At 39.3% G+C, this 23,766-nt stretch overlaps 1 protein-coding gene across 2 annotated transcripts in view; it reads left to right on the top strand.

The window, feature by feature from the left end:
- Positions 1-23,766, top strand: part of TNKS (tankyrase) — a 128,359-nt gene that overhangs the window by 5,867 nt on the left and 98,726 nt on the right. For both annotated transcript variants that reach the window (XM_064417338.1, XM_064417337.1), the window contains exons 2-3: positions 1,431-1,655; positions 22,259-22,354. In XM_064417338.1, the coding sequence (XP_064273408.1) occupies positions 1,431-1,655; positions 22,259-22,354 (321 nt within the window). The remainder of the gene's footprint in view (positions 1-1,430; positions 1,656-22,258; positions 22,355-23,766) is intronic.

The following is a 23,766-nucleotide window of genomic DNA, read 5'->3' as shown; positions in this document are numbered from 1 at the left end:
GCCCGCAAAATGCACACATTTTCACGTAAAAAAATAGATTAATCAATATATTACTAGCCTTGACTTTGAAATTTTTTCTTTTATGTTTTTGGCAACATTTGTGGTATATGAACTGTTAGTGTCACAAGTGTATTACTTAGTAGAAAGTTCCAACTTGCTTTCTTTGTGACTAGTAACTTGTTCTCTTGAATTATCTTCCAATACTTTGTGCAGTGTGTCTCCTTCCCATTTAAAATTCTTTGGAAGGAATTTACAAGAGGATATAAATGCAAAATCTTAGACCTTCAGTAATACTGAACCACGTGCACTTTTTCCCAGCTTGAAGGCTTTTGAGTTTACTTACTTAAATCACTCAGTTTAATTGTTTTCTGTCTAGTGAAGTGGGAGAAGTGCTTGGGAAAGTCTTAGGGAAAAAGCCTGATCCTGGTGTGTGCTGTAGTAAAGCAGTGACACACAGTGACTTAGCTTGGATTTCTTTCTCCCTTTGCTTATAGCATAAAACCGTTTTGAAAAGGTCATGTCTCTAAGAGTGCTCCTCTACCTCAAGGGCTTCTGTTCCCATATAAACTGTGTTTAGTGCTCTAAAAAGTGGGATTGCATTTAATAAGAGCGTCTTTACAGCTTTGCTTAAGATCCTGGTGATATCTACAGGTGTGCTTAACCTGTGATTGTACGCTTTTGTAAAATTTAATTCCTTTTGGAGTCTTGTTATTGAATCGAGGAGGTGAAAGGAGGAGGAAAACCACCTAATGAGAATCATAAGTCTTCTATGTCATAAGTTAAACTGTGCACATAACAGCTTTGCAGAGGTTGGAATTGGCAGTTGGAGGAGTTCTTGCTATTTTGAGATAAAGTATCATTAATTGGGTGGTGGGTGAAACAGCTCAGCTGCACTTAAACTGATCAAACTGACTAGTTGATGTATTGTATTCACCAGGGAAAGCATTCTTCCAGCTCTTCAGGGAAGTCAGTTTTTTTCCAAACTTTCTGAAAATTTGGCAAAGAATTGTGTCTTTTGTGAACATTAGTAATTAGGTTGTCTGTTAACTATTACTGTATGAAAGCTTTTGACTAACTGAAGGGAGGTTTAAAGTGGAAACCCTAGTGGGGGTATGTAACAGAGGGTACAGCTGGTGCTCCTGTTACTTTCCTTGCATCCCTCTCATCATTCAGCATGCTCAGCCTTTGTAGAAAATCTTAATGAGATAGAGTGGCAGGTTCTGATACAATACAGTTCCCTTCTGTCACGACTGTAAGTGATTTGGCCCACTGTTGTTTGAACAGGTGAGCAGAGTCTGACTTTATGGTGGAATGAACCAAGAAGTAGATGAGGGACATGAATAATGTACACTGAGCTGCAAGTGAGCAGTTTTGGGATCTAAGTCACGTTGTTTTGCCAGACGAATGAAGAGAAATATGTTCTGTTGCAGGTTTTGGAAGGAAGGATGTTGTAGAGCACTTGCTGCAGACAGGAGCCAACGTTCATGCTCGCGACGACGGAGGGCTGATCCCCCTGCACAACGCCTGCTCCTTTGGCCATGCAGAAGTGGTCAGTCTGCTGCTGTGTCAGGGGGCAGACCCCAATGCTAGGGACAACTGGAACTACACTCCTTTGCATGAGGCTGCTATCAAGGGGAAAATAGATGTGTGTATTGGTAAGTGTTGAAATTTTGCCTGATTATGTTTTGTGAAGCTGTAATTGTTTATGTGCTGAACTTGGGATGAAAGCTATTGCTTGTTTTGAAAGTGAACTACTTTTAATCTAGCAGGTAGGAATAGTGACAGTAACTTAACTTTTTCTTGGTTTGTAATATAAAGTTTGCAGAACTTCCATCAGAAAAACTATCCTGGAGAGACTGGATGAAGTCTGCTTGTTTGTTAAATTACAGTATTTAAAATCTGGAATATGTAGGTTTGTCTTTCTTGGTTGCTGTCAGGAAAACCAGCTTTACTAGATCAAGTCTTTGTTTACTTTGGCTCCTCTAATGTTGTAGTAGTGGTTAGGAAGATGGTGAACCTTTCATTCCATGCAGTATGGAGAAACAGCTTCGTCCTTTGGAGCTTTCCAGTTCAATTTACAGGACACCATTATTCAGTGGTGATCTATCTTCAGTATGTGTTTTTTAGCCTGGAGCCAAAGCAATTTCAAATAAAATGGAACACTTCAACTGTTTAAAATTTGTTGAGAAATACAAAGAGCTTTTCAGTCAGGATGTCTTTAACTTCTGTGGTTTTTTTCTGTACTTAGTAGTACTTTGTTTCTAAATGGGAACTCCTATTTTTATTTTTTTTACACTCAGAGCAGTTTCTTGAACTTACACTCTTTTAACATCTACTAACCTGAATAAAATTATCTGCTCACTGTTTCTTTTTAATCAAACGTGTAAAGGAAAGCCTGACTTTTAGGCACTTCAGTTAAGATTATGAACTATACGTTCTGTGTGTTACCCAGATGACAGGATACAATTATCAGACTTTCAGATAATTGTAAGTGCAATAAAACAGATGTCTTTTTTTCTGAAAGTTTTATTACATAGAATTCCTTCATAGAAAGCTACAAAACTTAGGTATGAAATCTGGCATTAGCTTTATTGCAATATTTAACTCATTACTTAAAAATAAACCCCAGAAATTGAGTGAAAGAAAACTGGAGGAAACTCCAGAATATAATTTTCAGTCTGTTTCTTCTTTTTATAAGCAATGTGGTTTCATCTCTGTGTGCAAGGTAAAACATGGAGAATATTCTATAGAAATCAAATCTAGTCGATTATGCAGCAGTTTATGAGAAGAGATCCATTGATATAGTAGGTTACAGTAACATTATACTATGACAATGTTGAATAGAAAAGCAAGATTAATTCCAGCCGGTAACTGGAGTCTAGTATGGGACTTAAAGGAAGTAATTACTTCGGTCTGTTTCGTGCTGGAGTCAGTCTGATTTTGAGAACTGCTGACTGAAAGTCCAAATTAAATGGAAGAAGGTTTCACTGTAAGAGGCTGAATAGAAAATTGATCTTTTGCTTCGGAAAAGATTTGTTGTTTTCAGTTTTTGAAATGTTGTATTAGAGCAGGAAAGGGTGCAGCAGCACACTTTTGTCTTTATAGATTGGTCGTGACAGAGATTTTGGGATTTGGCAGGGCAAGGCAGTATGGATAGTGTTGCTTTGGGTGGTTTGTTTAAAGACTTTGATACTCTGGAGAAGTTGGGGCAGGTCAGAGGAAGAGGCAGGTTGTGTGATACATCTGCTTTGATGTACAATGCTGGTAGAGATTTAAGATATTTGGATTTAGTTTCTGTAATGAATGAAATGATGGTACATTTAAAGTTCAGTCTTTATTCAGCAAGAAGTTGTGGACTTGGTGAAAGGAAGTACAGGCTTAAATTTATGGCTTGTGTAACACAGAATTTCATTCTGTATTCTGTGCACAGCTTAGATCTGTGACTCTAAGTGTTGATGCTAGACTTAGGGTATGATCCATATGTATGTAAATGTCCAGCATGTAGAACTTACTGATCAAATCCCAAGGCTCTTCTGCTGTCTGGAGCAGTTTTACAGTTCCTTGGAAGCAGTGAGCAGACTTGTAGCACTACACACAGTTCTTCTCCAAACTGCCTGCAAGTAGCTGTGTAGGAATTTTGGGGCATTTTTTAATAATTTATTTCAAACAAACAAGCATGATCTGTTCTGTTCAGTTTAGTTACAGTTATCCATGTATGTTGTACTTCAGTCAGATATTCATTTGTCAGGGTGAGAGCTCTTACTAAAGGCAGTGGCACCAGCCACCAGATAGATTGTTATGTACTGTAGTATGATGCTACTTAGGGATTTACTTGATTCTATAAAACTGATAGGACATGAGTCTAGAAGTCTATTCTTTCATGTTTGTAGCGATTTTGCAATTTATATCTAGTGGACAAGCGTGTTTTGCTGTCTTCACCAAAATTCCTGTTTCTTTCTAGCAGTTTTATGTAAAACTTATAGTTTAAGGTATTCAGCTTTAATTTCAAAGTCTTTTGAAGGAGCATGTTTTACACTGTGATAATGCAACAGTGTTTTTAGGGCACGAATTCGGACTGGGAATACTTTAATAGCTTTTTGGAATACATTGCAAAGTCCTGCTGTTCACACCTTAAGTGTATGCTGTTGCAACTGATATGATGGAAGAAACTGGTCTGTTTTAAAAAAAATAAAAATTCAAAGAACACATTATTGGAGTGCTTATTTTTAAATAAGCAAGGCATGCTTTTTAAAAAGTATTGTTTGAAGAACAGGAATTGAAAAGTGATAGACTGTCTAGAAATTAGTCCTCTGACCTCATTTTTGGCTACCTACTCTTGGCACCTTCTTCTGAATGATAAAATGAGTGAGAATTTTCCACTTTACCTTCTCTCCTTTGCTTCTTCTTTGCCACCCCAGCCCGCATATTTTCTGTATCACATCTAGCATGAACACTTTTTTTGGTCACTTTAGATGTCAAAAAGGGAAAAAGTGATAACTGAACAGAGTGTGGGGATGCAGCACATTCATGAATAAAGATTTTTCAGAGAAAAAACTGTGACATAGAAGCCTAGTAGCAAGACCAGCAAAAGGTATGTAGTGACTCCAGCAGTAGAATACTCTTGTGTCTAGCACAAATGTTGGAGTGGAGTGTGTATATTTGTGCTAAAGGTACTGTGGGTGCTCAGCTTCTGTGCTGGGTTTAGAATCACAGGTACAAACCCTGCCACTGGGGGAAGCTTGTGTAGAAATAAGAAGTGTACATGAACTGAAGAAAACTCACCAGACTGTGCACCCAGGAAACTGTAAGACAGCAAACAGCTCATGTGAGTTCTTTTTCTTCTGTTTTAGTGATTGCAGCTGTAGGACAGTGTAGGGAGGGGTGCTGAGTATGGCAGCAGTATTGGCTCTCCTAGGTGGCAGTCGCTTTTGTGTTCTGCTTCTGGGAGGGAGGGTCTTGGTAAGCAGTACTCAGCTGGTTTGCTGACCATCTCTTGCAGTGTATTCAGTCACTGCAGATCTGTTCAGTTGCCAAGTAATTACACTTAGAAAACACTGCTTGCTTTATGTAATCAGTTTTTGGACTAAATTTATTGAAGCATTGGAACCAATCAATGGCATTCTCCAGTATTTATGACTTCTAGGATTGCTTTATCTGTCAGGAAGATGCATTTTCACTGTATGTGAATTGCTTCTAGAACTATTGAGAAGTGGTTTTGTATCTCAGTGTTGTATTTTGTCCTGGAATAGTGGATGAGTGGTGAACTCTGCAATGTGCATTTGGAGGAATGCTGTGACGTCAGGGTAGTGACTGTTCTGCATGTTGGGCTGTGGAGAAAGAATGATCTGTTTCTTCAGTCTGACTGCAGCATAGACTTTCACATGAAGATCCACATATCTTTTTTTTCCAGAAATGAAGCTCATGATTTCAGACTGTAAAAGCCTTGAATGTATCCTTCTTTCCCACAGCAATCAGCAATTTAGGCACTTGATAAAGAGGCTGCATTTGAACTGTGTTGCATAGCAATTTATGTATAAAATTACTGAAAGCTCTAATTCACTTCTTAAAATCTGTTATACTTTCGGCTTTGAAGGTGTTCTATGGCAAGAGAATTTTACAGTTTAAAAGTCTTGCTGAAAGAAAATAACCCTTCCTTTTTTGAAAAGGAGATTATTCTTGATTTCTTGATGACTTTATTGCAAGCTCTTTAGGACTTTAGTGAGAATTAGTAAGCAGTCATTTCTGTTTGCAGTTTGTATGTCTTTTGTGATTTTATAGATATCTATCTTTTTTTTTTCTTATATCAAATGTCTCTTTTCCAAGCTGAAAAACAAAGTCTTCTGTTAAGTCATCCTGTTGAGTATTCTGGTTTTTCTGCCTCCTGCCTTCTTCCACCCCCAGCCATTTTTTTAGGGGTGACTGACTGGTATGGGGGATATGGTCACCAAAAACGGATGAAGTAGATTTATAGGGTAACCTAATTTTCTTTCTGGTTTGGTTTTCTGGTTGCTGAGTACTGCATGGGAGTAGTTCAAGGTAGTTCCTGTGTGCTGTCAGCTCCTTTAAAACTATTTGCGTAGCACACTTGGTTTTTTTCTTGTTGAAAAAAACCCTAGGCTAAAAATAAACTTACAGAAGCTGTGCTTATGCAGTTTGTCCGGGTTTGCTTTGCCCTCCAGTGTGTTTGTTTCTGCAGAAGCTGGAGCTGTTCTTGCAGAGTTTTTTTTTTTTTTTTTTTATATGTGGATCTCCAGTTAAGTGTTGATATCTATAGGACTTCTAGGCTAAATATTATCTCAGGTGTCATACACCTGCTTAGTTTTTAAGGGCATCCTTCGAAATATGCAAACACAAGCATATCTGTGGTGATGCCATGATGTATGGATCTGAACGTGCAGAGTACTGCAGTAATTTTAGGGAAATAAAAAATTATATCTACTGAAAATCTCCCTTCATCACTGTACAAAGCTGTAGAAGTTTTTAAAAATCACTCTTAGTCCATGCAGTGTTAAAAGGATCCACCCAGAATTACTTAATGTGATTTGAGACTAATGTTTTTACTGGCTTCCTCAGGCTAGTTATAAAATCTACTGCAAAGATCCTGTGGCATGATGAATTTACTGTTCCAGTGCTATGAAGGGACCTCTAATGGTACTGTCAAGGTGCATTTGTCTCTTTTTGACCAGAGAATTTCTGTGTAAGTTGATTTTTTTTCCTTTACCCTTTTTACACTTGAAAGATACAGCAAGCAAGCAAGCTAAAACTTTCTAAGCTAACAGCTTTTCTCATGTGTAGGTCGTGCTCTTAATATAAGGATCACTGTTATTTAAATACCTCTTTGTAAGCATGTCAAAACATTCCTTACCCTGCTGTCCTTCCTCACAACTAAGGAAGAAGAATTCATTAGTTATTACCTTCTGCTAGTATACATGTTTTGACTGAAAGACATGGAGGGAGTATTATGTGACCCCTTTCTGCAGGGCAGATAAACCTTCTGTTATGATTTAAAAAAAAATAAAAATATATATATGTGAAAGGTATTCTATGGGTAGAAGCAGCACACACTAAACCTTAAAGGAATTGTAAAATCACTGAACTACAAAAATTTTTGAACTACTCATTTGTTTGGTCACCTTGCAAAGAAGGCATGTACAGCAAATAATTAAATTATTGCAGCTTATGGTAATTTTGTCCTAAGAGATTTCAGAATGCTTAGAGTGTTTCCAAGCAGAGGAACTATATTACTGTAAAAGTTAAATAAGTGTCTAATTTTACTCCCTGAAAAAGAGTAATAAAAGAAAAATCATAAGAAGCTCTGTCAAGGAGCAAAATCGTATAGGAGCCAGTTCTTTTTGGAGGTGGGGTGACAGAGAGAAGATTTGGTATCTTAACTGAAAATTAATTAAACTGACTTAGATTTATCCGCTGGATAGACAGAAGCCTGTAAGAAGACTAGTAGCTTCTTAACAAGAATTAGAGGGGATGTTGGTAATTGAGGTCCATTGGGATCTGGTTATGCGTGCTGCTCACGGGAGAGATGTACTGAATTCCTGAAGACTCCCTTGGAGAACTGGTGTTCTACAAGAAAGCTTAGATTCAAAGAGGCATCCTGGAGATCTGATGTTCAGAGGCTTGTGAAATAATTGGAAAATACTCTCAAGTAAGTACTTTAAAATGTAAAATGTTTTAACTGTTGCTGTTTATATCAGAAGATTCTTAAATACTGTTACTGTTCCTACTCTGACTTTTGAACTGCCGGAGTATTACTGTTCCTGACTGTTCTTAGTGTGTTGTGGGGAGACAGTGACTTGTATTTGCAGAAAAGTTTAAAGAATTTTAGACTGTTCTTATTTACCAGAATTGTGAGTTTTGCTCCATTAGGAGGACATGAATTAAACCCTACAGTGTGGAGCTTTCCTCTCTGTTAACTGCAGTTAATATTGATATGAGAGGAAAGATACTTTGTATTTTATATGCTTAACCACAAGCAGTCCTTGTTAACAGCATCTATCTCTTATGTCCCAGTGTGCAAAATAAAAATCCTAGCTATTCTTAATAGTACTTATTATTCAGATACTGATCAAAGCCAAATCAGTTGTTGTGGAAGCAAGCTCATCAGACTATAAGGGTTAGGAATTATTTTGGTCTGTTTCTGCGATGTAAGTTACAGCATTTGTTTGGAACCCTGCTTCTTTGAGTAGCAAAGTGATTTTCAATTGGTGCATACCTAGTGACTCAAACACCTAATATGCTTCTCCTACTGTTTCTTCATGGGCCTTTCTTGAAGGAGCCTTACATGATAGCAGACACAGGATGGAAATTTCATGTTTTAGCTTGAGTGGATGAATACTTCTGTTGTCTCAAGTACTTGTTCCTGGTTTTAAATAGTTTCATGTCCTCTAACCGCTTGTTTAAGCTATGTTAGCTTCTACATGTCAATATTCATCACAGAAATGAAAGCCTCGAGGGTTGTCTCACATTTTTTGCATCTACAGTGTAGCTCAGTAGTCTGTAGTTTGGACTTGCCCTATTGAACGAGACCTGAGAATAAGGCTGCCTTCTCTGTGAGCTGTTGGGGGTGGAGGAATCCACCACTGAAATAATACACTGGTAATTGGGAGGCATTGTAATACTGTTGTCATAGTAACAATAGACTGGAGCGTGAGACAACAGGGCTTTTGTCAAAAGTGACAACAGAAAATGGTTTGGGGCATTCTGCCATGGCACATACAACTGCAGTGCTCCCTGGTGGACTTGGGCAGAAAGACATGAGGGAAATAGATCAATTCCCGTATGAGAAGGATGCCTGTTCAGTGTGTGGCATTTCTGTGCAGATGGGTCTCTTATGGAGTGTTGTCTCCAGGAGTTACTGTGTGCTGGTACTGGGCATGTGTAGCTGTGATAGACACTTCTGGAAGAAATCTCTCTGAGCAGTGTCAGTCACACATACGTACCCAACAAAGAAAGGTCTTGGAGTGCAAGGAACCTTAATATAAGTGGATCATTGATGCAAGGTGGAAGTGCCAAGCCACAACATTTTTTTTTGAAGACCAAACATTGAGCTGCATTAATCCTCATGTTAAATCCTCTTCAGGAGCAAAATCAACAGTAAACTTTGTAGTACAGAGGATGATGCTTTGTACAAATCAGATGCCTTGTCTGGGATTTAATGAGTGCATAATTTGAAAGCTGTCTTTCTTTCTGATAGGTTTAAATTGCATTGACATGCAACATTTAACATGTTAGGACCTGTCTAGGTTTTAGACTTTTTCCCAGTCTTGTTTCTTTTTCAAAATTCAGGTGTCAAGAAAACGTTTTTCCGTGTTTTGCATCTGTGGAGGACAAAGAAAAGAGTAATTTATTTTATGAGGTTTCTTTACAAGTGCTTGTAAAATCAGAATCTGATTTATTGCAGAGAAGGAGGTGGTGCGATAATGTGCAAACACTACTGGAAAATTTGCTATAGGGTTGTTCTGGGAAGTTAAGGTCTTCAAAAGTACTGATGTTAGCTATTTGCAAATTGAGAGGGAAGGGAAGAAGTTGCATATCATTCAGAACAGAGTAATGGAACAGATGGTCCTCTTGCAGACACTGAAACTGCTTTCAGATGTCCAGTATGGGTTTAGAATGGCTTTCTAAATATCTTGTAGAAATAATTAATGTTATGGGACAATGCTTCTGATTACTGTAGCAATATCTGCTTTTAGCCTCTCAGCGGAACCATGTGGTCCTTAATGCAGTTCATATGTGGTTTAAAAACAATCTGTAGATATATGTGTAGATGTTAAAGGCACAAATGAATGGAGCAAATTCTAGCAGAGATCTCAGAGGCTTTCTTAGGCTAATGGAAAACATTGATTAAAGTATTACTACAGGATATAAAAGTCTTGCTTTTAAAAATGTGTAGGCAAATAAATCTGTGTCATATAGTGAATAAAATAAATGTATCTCTTTTTAATGATTTGGTTTTTATGTAAATCATGTAAAGCAAGTATGCAAAATAAACTGTGGGCACTTGGAGCCTACTGGAAATACTGAGCTCTTGCCTCTTGTTCTGGGTGTCTTCACTTCAGCTATTTGTGCAGCTAGGACTCATGGTTGATAAGCACAGACTCCTGTAATACATTGTTTCACCGTGTTTATACAAATGCACCATGCAGAGGCAAGGCTGAGGTGTCTGATGTGAATCCTGCTATTCATGCTGCTGTGTGTAGTCTTCCTGTTTTGCTGATGTCGTGTCCAAGCAAGCAATACTGATCAGTTCTTGGTTAGGCACTCTTAACCTAACTATAGTATTGGATACTGAATGTATATGATGAGGGATGCAAGAAGAACATTTTGTTTTTATATTCTTGTTTGGGGTGGTACAAGGATAGCACAGGACATGGGTGACCCAGGAAAAGAGCTCACTCAGACTGATGTAACTTGCACTGTTCCCTAGCGTGAGACCTATAGCATTGACGATATCTCACCTGACAGACTGAGATTTTTACATTGTAGAATGTTTGCTTGTCAAGGACCTAATGCTAAATACACTAAGACTTGCACTGCTCTGTATCAATAGGCCATGCTGGTGAGCAGTTCTAGGGCTGCAGGAAAAAGTGGATATAGCACTAGACTTGAGAAATTGACAGCAGTCTTACTGTTTTATTTAATAATGTGATCTAAGATAGTTTCTGGGGAAATTTTACAATTCTGATATATGTAGTCATTTGTTGGTAGAGCTCTAGGTCTTCTTGAACTTAGTATATTCTTAGCTTCCTCATTTTATTTCATAAACAGAATTTTTGAGAACAGTTCTGTCATCTGGCTAACCTGTAGCTTTAACCACATTTTCATGGACTGAACAACTTGTTCCTAAGATTTCATATGTTACTTGTATCTCTTAAACATTTGATGGCTATGTTGTGGGTTAATGATGAGTTTACAAAATTGACATAAGGTTCAAGTTTGTGCGAAGTCTGCAAAAGTTATTTTACTAAAGTTATTTTGGGGCTTCTATAATCTAAAGAGTTTCAGTTCTTAATCACATCAAAATATCACTCTGTGTGTGCCATAGGGTGTGTGTCTAAGACACCATCTGGGTACTGTTGGACTTGTGTACTGTTGAAAGCTGGTAGCACTGAAATTCACCTCTGGAAAAGGAGGAATGTGCTCATGACAGTTATTCTGGGGTTTGGTAGTTGTTGTTTTCCGCATCTTGTGCTCATCTCACTGAATGAGGGCATGAGAGCTGCTGCTAGGGTTTAAAGCCTTTCAGTTAATGTTTTTTCAGATGCTTTTCCATTTTGTAAAAATGGTAGATCCAGGATAGGTTCTCATAAGCTTTTAAGAACCCTTTGTTCATGTTGGTTCTCGGGTGTTAGATTTTGGTTCACTGGCAAACAGTGCCTTCTGATAGCCACACAGCTAATTTCATATGCAATCTATAACTTGACTTCCACCAAGACATTTTTCCCCCTCAAACTTCATTGGGAAGAAATGGTGAGCTTATGCAGGTGATTGGTTTCTCTTAACTCTCTTCAATTCCTCCTAGGATGTTCTTTGTTGACCTAATTTGCCTCAGTGACTGCTTTTGCTTTTCAGGGGCTCTGAAAGCAGGGCTCTTAATCTGTCAAGTGGGATGTCAGGATTATAGCTGACATTTATTTGAATAAAACTTGAAGCAGAAAGGTGAATTTGTTCAGAGAAAAGTTAAATTGGGACCAAGCAATGAAGAATTGTCCTTAAAGCACCTTTCAGCTTGGGATATTGGTGAAAACATAAATTGCTCAGACAGTAGGGCAGCAGTTCAGATTGCTAGCTGTTCAGTATGTTTTATTAAACCAATTGCTTGAAGCTTAAGTACTTGAACAATTGCAGCCTGCAAGAAAAGGGGTTGTGATTTCCTTGTCGCATAGCTAGTCCTCAGTCCATACCATCTACAAATGAGCTCAATGGTTTTTGTTAGGTTTTTTTTGGACCTCTTTTGATGAAAGGGTCTTCTATTCCATTTTGCACACTTAACAGTATACGTGTTCCAGTTGACTACTCAAACACACTGAGATGTGGTTCTTAAGCCCCTTTCTGAAATGGCCACAGTTGAAAATGTGGGAGGTTCCTTATGAATGCCAGGAAACACTTTTTGCCATCAGGACAGGTAATCACTGGTTGCCCAGAGTTGTTGTGGAATCTCCTTCCTTGGAAATACTGAAAAGCCATTTGGACAGAGTCCTGGGTAACTGAGTCTAGGTGGCTCAGCTGCAGCAGGGAGGATAATCTACAGAGGTCCCTTTGACCATGACTGTTCCATGATTCACTGTGATTCAGTGTTAAAGGAGTGCATGTGCATAGCTGCAGATAAATGGGATTAAATAAATGCTTACTGTACTGCTGTCTTTCATTGCTTGTTAGCTCAATGAAAGGTTTTTCAGTTTTGTTTGTTTTTTTTTTTTCTTTCCTTTTTTTTCCTAGCTGAAGCTTCTAGAGTGCTTACATTTTACAGGTTCATTGTGGAGCACCCAAAATTTCCTTTACACTACACAGCTTTTTGTGCAGATAGTGTTCCTGGGGGAAGTGTTTTGGAATGGCAGCACTGTCTCTTACATGATGTAAAAAAACCACAAAAGAACTGCAATTGCACTTAGATTTTGAGGTGGCTTTGTAGAAGACTGCATTCTACATAAAGTGCATATACTTTTGTTCTCACTCTTAGCTGGAATGGAAAATTTTAGCTTGAAAACTGTTACATCAGAAAAATGGAACAGGGATATTTAGTTCATTAAGTCCAGGCAAGATCAAGGCTTTGAGTTTCTATTCTTTAGGCTGAGCAATCCACTTTGGCTCTTTCTCTGAGGGCAGAAGGATATTATGAGCCTCTGCTGTGCTGCCTACAGGCTCTGGAACCTTCTGCATGTTCTTTCTTTCTATGCATATTTAATCACAGGTAGGCAGAACTGGCATACCAGGGAGCAATTTTGTAGTGCTTCCTACATACAGAGAACTAATCATAGTTAAAATCACAGAATGAGTAAGGTTGGTAAGGACCACTGGAGGTGAGCCAGTCCAACTTGCTTACTCGAGCAGGATTCCCTAGAGCATGTTACTCAGGATTGTGTAACTCAGGATGTACCTACTTACTGGGCAAGACTTGAAGGCAGTCACAGAGGGAGGAGGAAGCCTTTAGAAAAAAGTATCTTCTGCCCCTGCTGGAAGAGCTCTTGTTGTGGCAGTGGTACCTGTGGTTTTGTTTGTCTGGTTCAGATCCCTTCCCCTTACCTTGCTTTGATTAGATAAATCTGATCTCTGGAACATCTAGTGCCAACTTAAGTCTAGAATGCATTGAAGTCCTGCAGTACATTGAGAAGTGAGGTTTATGTAGGTATGTAGGTACAGAGAAGAAGTCAGGTTGTGTTGCTAAGAGGTTTGAAACTTCATTGAGCAAAGTCTGAAAGCAATTCTGGGGCAAACAATGCGTTTCACTGAGACAGAAGAGTCTGACAGAAGAATCTGACAGAAGAGTCTGAAAAATGAGGAGTTAAAATAAGTTAAGATCCTTTTCAAAGTGATGTTGTGTAATTTTTTTTTGTCTAGATCTTTTTTCTCTTCAAAACAAACAAGCAAAAAGGTGGTACTGGGAGACCTTGCTCATGCTGCTTCTTCGTTTTCTTACTGCTGCCTTGAAGCCTCTTTCTGTGAATTGCTCAAATAAGCTGAAGGAACCTGATCTCTTAGTGTTGCTTCCACTTAATCTTTTACTGGGCCTCTGCTCAATTTTGTATTGCATCTTGTTACTGGAGGGAGCAGTGCAGTTTCCACAGCATATGGAGTCATGAGAAGCTTCCTTTCAAAGATCAGATCTGTGTCAATAAAGGGAGATACTTGATATGGCTGTCCTCTGATCCTGCTGGACCAAATGGGCATTTTAGCTGTAAAGCAAGAAATGCCTCTGCTAGGAGAGCCATGTTCTGAGTTGTGTGTTGTCTTGTCCCACATACTGATGGCCCCAGCAGTTGCTGCAATTGTGTATCTAATGGCAAGGTAACAGAAACATGCAAGCTGGTGCTGTATTTATCCACATCACATCACATTTGGTCCAAGTAGCATTTCTAAATGAGAGCTAGCTTTCTTTTCCTTGAAAATGACCATTTAACACCATTTGTATAAATTTTAAAACTGTGGATCTCCAGGAACTGACCTGCAGGATTACAATCACAGAATGGTTTGGGTTGCAAGGGACCTTTGAAGATCATCATGTAGGCCATATCCCCTGCCATGGGTAGGGATAGTGTTCACCAGATCAGGTTGCTCAAAGCCCTGGAGAACTTGACCTTGAACACTTCCAGTGATGGTATCCACAACTTCTCTGGATGTTCCAGCTTTGCAAGAGGTTCAGGTGGATGACATCTGTAGCTTTTCTGATGGAATCATTTCATTGTGGGAGGCTACCAAATGAGTCAGGCATGATCTGCTCTTTCTGTCTCTAAGCAGCTCCCTGTCTTCCACATGTTTTTATGTGTCTGCCAGGAGAATATTCCATGATTTTACTGGATATGGAGTGAGGCTGCTTGATTGATAGTTCCTAGAGTCTTCCTCAAATGGGTCTGACGTTTTTCCATCTGGGGATTTGCCGTACTGCTAAGACTTCTTGGATATGATTGAGAATTGCTTGGCCATTTCAACATCAGCCTATCCCTTCAGAACCCTGGGATACATCTCACTGGGTCCTATGGACTGATGTGCATTCAGATATCTCAAGTAGTCTTCAACCTGAGCTTCACTTAGAGTGAACTGCAGTCTACAGTCCTAGCCTTGAGGTTCAGGGAACTGAGAGATGTGGGAAGAGAGATTAATATTGAAAGCTGAAGTGAAAATCTGTTGAATAGCTCAGCCTTCTCCATATTGGTTTTCGCTAGTTCTCATGTCTTATTTATCAAGACATGATATTTATTAATCTTCCTTTTTCTAGCCAGTGTTCCTGTAGAACTGTGCATTTCCTTCTTACACTTTAGTTTGGTCAGGAGGTCCTTAGTTAGTCATGTTTATCTCCTGCTTCCCTTGCCTGTTTTCTTACAAGTGGTAATTGAGAGCTCCTGGGCTCTATGAAAAATGTCCTTAAAGAGCTGCCAGTTCTGTTCGGCTCCTTTATCCCTGAGGACAGCTCCTGGGGGATCCCATCCATTAATTCAGTCAGCAACTGCAAGTGTGCTCTGAAAACTTGGAGTCCTTACTCCATTCTTCACCTGGTCTGCAAGGGTCTGCTGGACTGCTTGCAGTTTACTGTGCTGCTTTTCTAGCAGATGTCAGGGTGATTGGAGTCCCCCAGCAGGTTCAGAGCCTGCAAATATGCACCTCCTGTAGCTGAAGGGGGGACTCATTATCAACAAGCTTCCTTTGATGAGGTAGACTGTAATAAACACCAGCCATGAGGTTTCCTTTGTTGGCTTAGCCCCTAATTTTTACCCATAAGCTATCAACTTTTTAATCACTGTTTTTCCAAAGCAGCTCTCTAGAGTCAATGCTTTTTTGTTGGTGGTGTTTTTTTTTTTTTTTTCCTTGGAGGGCAGCCACCTGCTTTCTTTTCCTTCTTGCTTGTGACTGCTGAAAATTTTCCAGTTGTCTCTTGCAGCGTTCCAGTTGTGTGGTCCTTTGCATGATGTTTCAGTGGTTAGATTGTAGCTTCCTAGTTGCGAAGTGGCTTCCCACTCCTCCTGTTTGCTGCCTGTGCTGTGTGCTTTGGTATGGAGACAGTTCAGCTGTGTCACTGACCTTACCACCTTCTCAGAGGACCATGCCATAATTCCTTTGAGGCATTTCACAGGTGTTTCCCTCCTGCTTCCTAGTATATCAGCAGTCCCTGACTTTTCTCTGTTGCTCAGAACTTTATCACTTTTTCTCGGCTACTTGTTTGCTGCTCCCTCCTGCTGTCAGAACTCTTGTTTCTGTCTAGGCTATTGGGGAAGACCACCTAATTACTTTTAAAATTTTTGGTTTCAATGTAGTGGAGCCTAACATTGCTTTTGTAAGCTTGTGCTTCATACTACTGTAGTCGGTGTATTTGTCTCTTGCTCTGTCTGGCCCCAACAAAGAACAAAACCAACATGCTGGTTCATTGGGAACAAACCCATGTCTGGGATAGTGGGAAACTGGAATGCCCTGAACAAGGGAAGTAGAGAAGGCAAAATGGTTGGAGGCGCTAAGCAGCTCACACTGACCCAGCAGGACTTTGGTTGGTAACGTTATATACTCTAAACTAGCAGCACAAAATCACTTTTTTCAACTCCTGTCACTGGCATGTGTCCCTATGCTGTTCTTGCTTGTGCCAACCACAGCATGTCATGTTGTTGCATGAGGGTTGGCCAAGAGATTGCTTCTCTGATCTGCCTTGTTGCCTGACCAGATGTTTGCAGCCACAGCCCCCCAAAGCAGCACAGGGCTAGGTGTGGCAATTCTGCCAGTGTGGTCTAGGTGAAACAGGTTGACCAGAGAGGTTGTGAAGTCTCCTTCTCTGGAGATATTCAAAAGCCTTCTGGACACTCCTGTCCCTGATCTGCCACCAGGTTATCATGTCTTCTTGCCAATGATCTGCCTGCAGTGTTTCCGGATATGTCTGGTTCTTGCCTCTGTCCTATCCTGACTCTGAGCTGTGTGCCTTGGTGTGCTTAGCCTTTCTGCTCCTTAATCCTCTCTTCATTCAACTTTGATGGCATTCACTATAGAGGGGCAGTCAAGAGCATAGGACCTATCTCTCCTTTTTTCCAACTCCTTGTGACTGAGCTGGCAGTGGTGTTTGAGGCTGTAGATGTCATCAGGTCCAGTAGGGTTACTTAAATCCTTAGAGCTCTGTGCAGCCTCTGTAGTGATACTGTATCCTGTTTTTTCCTTGCAGTTCCAGTGGCTGATGTATACTACACCTTGTTTCTCCATGACACAGACAAGACTGGGTTTGCTCACAGAGGTGGAAGTTAATCTGTGATACAGTGGTGGCTGATGTTATTAGCCATATCTTATATGAGTAGGGTGCTACATTTTTTGTTATATATGGTCATTTAGCAAAAAGGCTTATGTATCTGATAACTTGCCAAAATGGAATTATTGGCTCTAAATCACAGAAGTATAATATCTAGGCAAGACACTGATGTGCTTGTAACATGAGAAAAGCTTCAAAATGGGCAGTAAATAAGCACGTTATGTTTCTTGTTAGCTTGGAAACATCCTGCACAAGACTTAGACTGAGAGGTGTGTGTTCCTGTGACCTAAAGTTAGCGAGAGATTGACCAGATCTAGAGGTGTCACTTAGAGAAATGGAAGATAGTGCCTGTGTTGTAAATCAAAAAGAGGCCTTTTTCTTAGGCTGTATCCTCTGTATCTTGATTCCTTGGGAGTAAGTAGATAAAGATCAAGTAATATAGTTCGAAAAGAACCATTGGGATCATCTCCAGAAGTTGAATTTGAGAAGAGGGAAGAACGAATACATAGTAAAGCTGGGATAGCTGGAAGGGATGCCAAGCATGAGGCAGTAGGACAGTGATAAAAAACTGGTGGGGAACAAGTAGGCAATGGTAGAGCTGTGAGCAACTCTTGAAATATAATTAAAAGCAGTAGGCAGCTTGCAGTACAGATGCTTCTGGGAGGTCTGCCTGTAGTTCTTGCATTTTTCTCTCAACAGTCAAAATTTTGGATGTGCCTTTTCTTTTGTATTTGCATGCATCTGATTTGAAACCAAATGTGAACTTTTTCATCAGCATTCCCGTAGGTTCTACAGGAAGCTGTAGGTTTTGAGCATAAAGAAGTCATATCTGAAGAATACTGATCTTTGTGCTAATATGAACCAACAAATGTATTTTTATCCCTATTCTATTTCCACTGTATGTATATATTTCAGTTAAAAGTGTTTTCATTTGGTGCACTTTCAACTGTGGGAGTAAGAAGCAGGAAGGACTAAGTACTTGGGTGATGGTTTCTGTGTAGACAAGCTTCCTTCCCCTCACCCCAGTAAAAACAACACTTGTTGCTTGTTGATAGCTACCAGGGAAGTTTTTGTCATACCTTGTTGGTGAAAATGTAAAGGTTGAAAGGAGCAACAGTAAAAATGTTTGTTCTTGACAGCCAAGTGAGGTTGTGCTGGTTAGCTTCACAATTCAATATACCTATGCCAGGAGGCTGTGGGCCAAGTGTGTCATTTTAGGAGTCATCCTGCTGTAGTGAGTTGACACAAGTGTGAAATAATTAGTGGTTGTAGTGTATGCTGTATGGAATACAGTAGCTTAAAAAATATATAGTAAGACTTACGGCCTTTCTTTTCTCTAGTACTGATCTGATATAATAGCAGTGTAATTAAATAAGGTATTTCAGATAGTTTGTGAAAATCAGAACCTGAAGTATTTTAGCAGTTGTAGTGAGGGTAAAAAATATAGTTCCAGACCAGTCTATGTTTGTACTATAGTTAATGTTGCAGAGTTTTGATACCTATATGCAATCTGAAGATTCAGTAAAAAGACCTTTTTTATACTGTTTGTACAATATGGTCTGTAGAAAAGGCAGGGATAGTCTGTTAATGGTTTTGGTAGATTATTAAGGGCACTGCCTCCAATACAGAAAAATAATATACCCCAGTGTCCCCATTGTCCAGAGGAAATGAACCAGCATATCCAAGTATGCTAATTAACAAAGTTTCAGGAGTTAATTTTTGTGCGTAACATCCTTTCAATTCCTTAAACCAGCATATCCAAGTATGCTAATTAAAAAAGTTTCAGGAGTCCATTTTTGTGCAGAACATCCTTACAGTTCAAGGAATAATTCTGTTGCTTCCAGAACTGGAACAGAAGTTTCTTGATAGAAACTTATTTCCACATTCCCTTTTCAGGCGACTCAGAAACCATCCTCTAAAACCGGTGTGCAGCGTTTGAAATCCAAAATAGCTACAATTATCTAGAATGGCTTGTTCTGTTGTGTTTCTTTATAGAGGGAATTGGTTTTTTCCCCACAGAGGAGATCTATCTTGAAATTTTTACACATCCCTGACATATTGAAAAGGAAATCTAGAGAGACACAGTGTGTCTAGATCTCAAATGCCCTGTTGTTAGAAGAGACTTTGTCTTGGGCTAAAGTGTTAAAGGTTTTGAACATGCAGGAGAACATTCAATTAGAAGCTACCTGGAGTTTGCCGGGTACTGAAGTACAGCTGTGTTATACTGATAGACTAAAGATCAAATGCTGGATTTCTCTTGTTAATTCCTGTTGATGACAACATTGCTCTCTGGGATATCTTTTTGTGAGATTATGTACCTTAAAGGTGTGGAGATGTTAGAAGAAAATAGTCAATAGAGGAAAAATAACGCATTTGCTTTCTTTGTTCATATGCATTCTAATGCAGTCGTTATTTATATAATTGGTTTCTTTTTCCAAGATGCCATTGCCTTAATTCCATGGTATAGATGTGTTTCTAGGACTAAATAAAGTCAGTATCTGCAGGACCATACCCCTGGCTGTTGGAGAGGCTGGAAGACGAGTGGGATGAATGATTTCAGAGACAAGAAGGATGAGTCTTATGGTTACAGCAATTGAGTTCTGATAGGTTATTTTTCTGAACCTCATTTGGCCACTTTAACTGTGTGTTCCACAGGCAGTCAATAGTTCTGGAGTTTGCAGACAACCAGCTTAAGCCCTGTTAGTAAATTTTTAATGTATTTGCCTAGGTTTTAAAAAGCCTAAAAACTGGACACAGAAATTTTATGTTGTAAGCCTTGGCCAAATCCTTCATGGTTCATTAGCATGACTGAACAGGTTAGATACACTACACTTTGTCATTTGACCAGGAGAAGAGCTGGAAGCAGTAGTGTGTGTTGTCATCTGTGTGTGCCAGCAGAAGTAGCAGGGAAGCATTCTGGATTGGTTTGCACAGGATGGAAGAATCAAGAGACTTGAAAATGTGCTTCTGTTTTTACACTGAGCTCAGGCAGTTGTATATGCCTTTGAGAGTTCTACATCTGTTACCTAGCATTTTTTAAAGTCACCTTTCTTGCCCTAACCTGCCTCAATTTGGCATCACATGCTAGTCCAAACCTCCGAACGGGTCAGATCCCAATCATTCCTCTCTCTTGGTCTTTCTTCATGGACTTTTTTTCTGGGCTGTTATCTTTTCCCCTGCCACATCTTCTTTTTCAGTTTGCTCCCCTAGCTCTTTGTCTGAGGTTTTTGCCATGTGAATCCTTCATTGCCTTCTGGTCTGGTCAGTGCTGTGTTTCAGTATTTTGTACTGCCTGCTTTCTCTTGATAGACAATTAGTTGCTGGTAATGTCTTTCAGGCTACTACTCCTACACTGGTGCCTCTTGGGACAAATGGCTTCCTTCTTCCCAGGTATAGAGAGTCACTAACAGGGTCCAAGGGAAGGGAGATGCGACATACAGAATCTGTCTTTCCATACTCAGTTCCTGTATTGCCTGTTGTGTTAAAAAAAATCTGCAAAAGGTCTTGTTTGCCTGTTCCTACTGGAATGTGCCTGAGTGGCTTGAGAGGCTGGCTCAGTCTCAAACCTGTCCGTGAGTAAGATCTCTCAGTGGGTGGTAGCATGCATGGCACAGATGGTCTCTTCAGAAACGTAGGTGCTAGATCCTGACAAGATTCAGTGAGCATGTGCTGTTTTTTTTCTCTCCTCCCCCCTATTTTGGTGTTTTTGTCTTGACACAGGGGAAGAAAACCCCACCACCAAACAAAAAAAGTTTAGGTTTTTTCATAGGCTTCCTTCTTGAGTCGTCTTTCAAAAATATCAGGCAGTTGTGCTTTCTTGTCAAAGCATATGATAAGTCAACTTACTTCACTGAAGCACCAGACTTCTGCAAAAATTCAGCTTGGGGGCAAGCATGTAGCATTGCACCTTGTAAGTTAAAATACATCAAATTTGGCCATGTTTAAAGAATTTGAAGTCAGAAATGTATAAGAAAAGAGGTTTGAATAAAAACAATACTACCAGTTAAATTTTTAATTTAGAAAAAAAGGTTTTCTGAAAAGTGTTTCCTGGTTAAAGTTTTTTTTTAAATAAAGTTTTTTAAAATATGTATGTGTGCGTATATATACGTATATATGCAGTATCAGTAATTAGTTTTGTCCTGAATTGGATTATGTTTTTTCTGGAGAATTCTGTATGTGAAGTATTTTTATACCCTTAGTTACAAAAACTGTTTACAACTATTTCTTTGTCTTGACTTCTTCAGTCCAGCTGTATCTCAACGAATGTTGTTACATGAGCAACCATAAATGTCAGCTGTTTTTTATTACTCATCGCCTTGACCTGAGTTTCTGTATAGTGTTCTGTTATTCATGCTTGTACAAAATAAGTGTGTTGCTCTGAATTTGTAATACGTTGTGCTTATTTTGCATGACATTTGGGGCCTTTTTATTAGGCCTCTGTTCCCGTGGGCTTTGTTTTCCAGTTCTGTACAAAATGTCTTGGTGGTGATCTGTATTGCATTATGTTGTTTCTGATCAAAAGGGTTCACAGGTGAAATACTGGGATTTTTTTAAATGAACTTTTCTAGTTGATAGTTTACTGTATCAATGCCTTCCTAGCCTTATGGTTGTATATTGTATTCTAAGTGTTTTATGTATTTGAACTTTCATGTGTTTATAGGCTTAGTAGGGAAAAGAAATACCAGTGAGTATAACAACCTCTGAGCATCCAGTCTGCAGGGTACCAGGTTACAAATCTCACCCTATTTGTTACACTTCTTGAAGGTGAGCTGATATGCCATGGTTAAGGTTTCCTATGCAAGTGATGAGCCACTGAAAGGCTGGAGTATTGCTGACTTGTAGAGGCGGGGTAACTTGGAATATTCAGCTGGAAAAGGAGCAGGAGTGGTAACAAGCAGCAGTAGTGGTAGTAAAGGCAGAAGCAGGTTCCACAGCAGAGTTCCCAGTGTGAGTCAGTGAATGCACAGCATACCAGCTAGCTGTCAGGAGGAGCCCAAACCCGACTATTGCAAGAGAGTCGGGGTTCATGTTTATCATGCAAAGTCATGTGGTCTTACTCTATCTTAACTTGCCAACTTCGCCTTAGTCCGGAGAAGAGCCTTTGCTGCAGTGCTTAAGAAAAAAAAAAGAAGAAAAAAGAAAAAAAAAAAAGAAAAAAAAAAGGGGGAGAGAGGGAGAAAAAAAACAGAAGGAAAAATAAAGAAAATTGTGCAATGTTTGTTTATGCCTTCATCATGCCGAGGAGACACTTAACAGTAAATAACCTGTGTATACCTGAGGTAAGATACTGTTTCTGCTTTCCCTGCACAGTGCTGCTGCAGCACGGAGCTGATCCAAACATTCGGAACACCGATGGGAAATCTGCACTGGATCTGGCAGACCCTTCAGCAAAAGCTGTACTCACGGGTAAGATGCATACATCTCTCAGCACTGTAACCTGAGTTTATTTTGTGTGTATAAGTTCAGCATCAGAAGAGCCTTCTGCCTTTCCAGATTTTCTGTTGTGTAAGAGCATTTTAAAAACTGGTTTTTTACCAGACTTCATGTTGATGTAATTGTTGTTAATCTGCTGTGCTGCTATAGGTTTGCTTATTCTACTTATGCTAATGCTGTAATTTTCTGTTACAATATCATTTATTATTTACTGTATTTCTCTCGATTTTTTCTTTTTAATTGATATCCAATAGACAGATTGAACAGGATCTCCCTAGCCCCTGAAAAAAAATAGGAAAAAAATCAGGTCAATTGTTTTAAGACCTTCACTGTTAGGCAAGCAAGGACGTTTGTGTAACTATAAAAGTACCTGTGATCTGAAAGACAACCTGCTACTGATTGCAGAGATCAATACTTACGTTAGATTTTGCTGCAGATTCACATGCTGTGCTTTCCTTCCTCTTCCTTGTTAGTCATTTTGGGTTGAACCCTTTCTCATCTACCAGTTTTTTCCTTTTTTAGGAGCTGTTAGCTGCAAAATGTTTCATGAAAATATCCTACAGATATAACTTGGTTTTTACAGAGCTTTGATTCTTTTATAAATTAACTGTTGTGGCATACCAGTGAGCATGAAAAGTATAATATAGTTGCCTGTCAAATCGGTATCAGAAATACATGGTCCTCTGTGCTGATTTTGTCATCTAGGAAATAATGCTTAAAACAAAGTAATATTGAATTTTAAAATATATACAATTAGATTTATAGAAAGGGATTCAGCAGCTGAGGTTCATTTAAAGGAATAGCTGTTCTTCTTTTGCCTTTATTTCTCCTATTCTCTCTCTCTTTTTATTGACAGCTTAATTTATAGGTTATGTGCTATGAAACACCCATATTCTTTCTTCAGATTATGTTCAGAGCACACCAGCTCACTTCACTTTGTCAAGAACATTTCCTCATCATCTTTCTTCAGTGCACTGAGTGCTATACATAATTATCTACAGCGCTGCAGTGATTTGAGAGTGCCTTTGGAACAGTGTACTTTAAATACATATGATTTACTTTAATTACTCTGTGTCAAATTTAAACACATTCCTACAGTGTTAACACTAATGTTAGCTGTGCTAAGCAGGTTAATCTGACTTTGGCTGTTAATGGGTGCAGTTGTACAGATGCTGAAGATAGAGAGGGCAGCAGGGAGTCAGTGTACCTCAGAAGTGTTAACGGATATATGCCATTTACTTGTGGGGAACTTGACATACCTGCAGTGTGGGGGTTACAAGCCCCAAGCTGCTCTTCAGGCTATGCATCTTCAGAGGATCGTAGAAGATTAGGAAAGTCTGTGACCTCATGTCTGCTCCACTGATTTCTCTGGGCACTCAATCACC

The sequence above is a fragment of the Passer domesticus genome, chromosome 4, assembly GCF_036417665.1.
Source record: "Passer domesticus isolate bPasDom1 chromosome 4, bPasDom1.hap1, whole genome shotgun sequence".
Taxonomy (NCBI): Eukaryota; Metazoa; Chordata; class Aves; order Passeriformes; family Passeridae; genus Passer; species Passer domesticus.
Note: the sequence above shows the minus strand (reverse complement) of the source record. Positions and strands in the feature narration are given on the sequence as shown.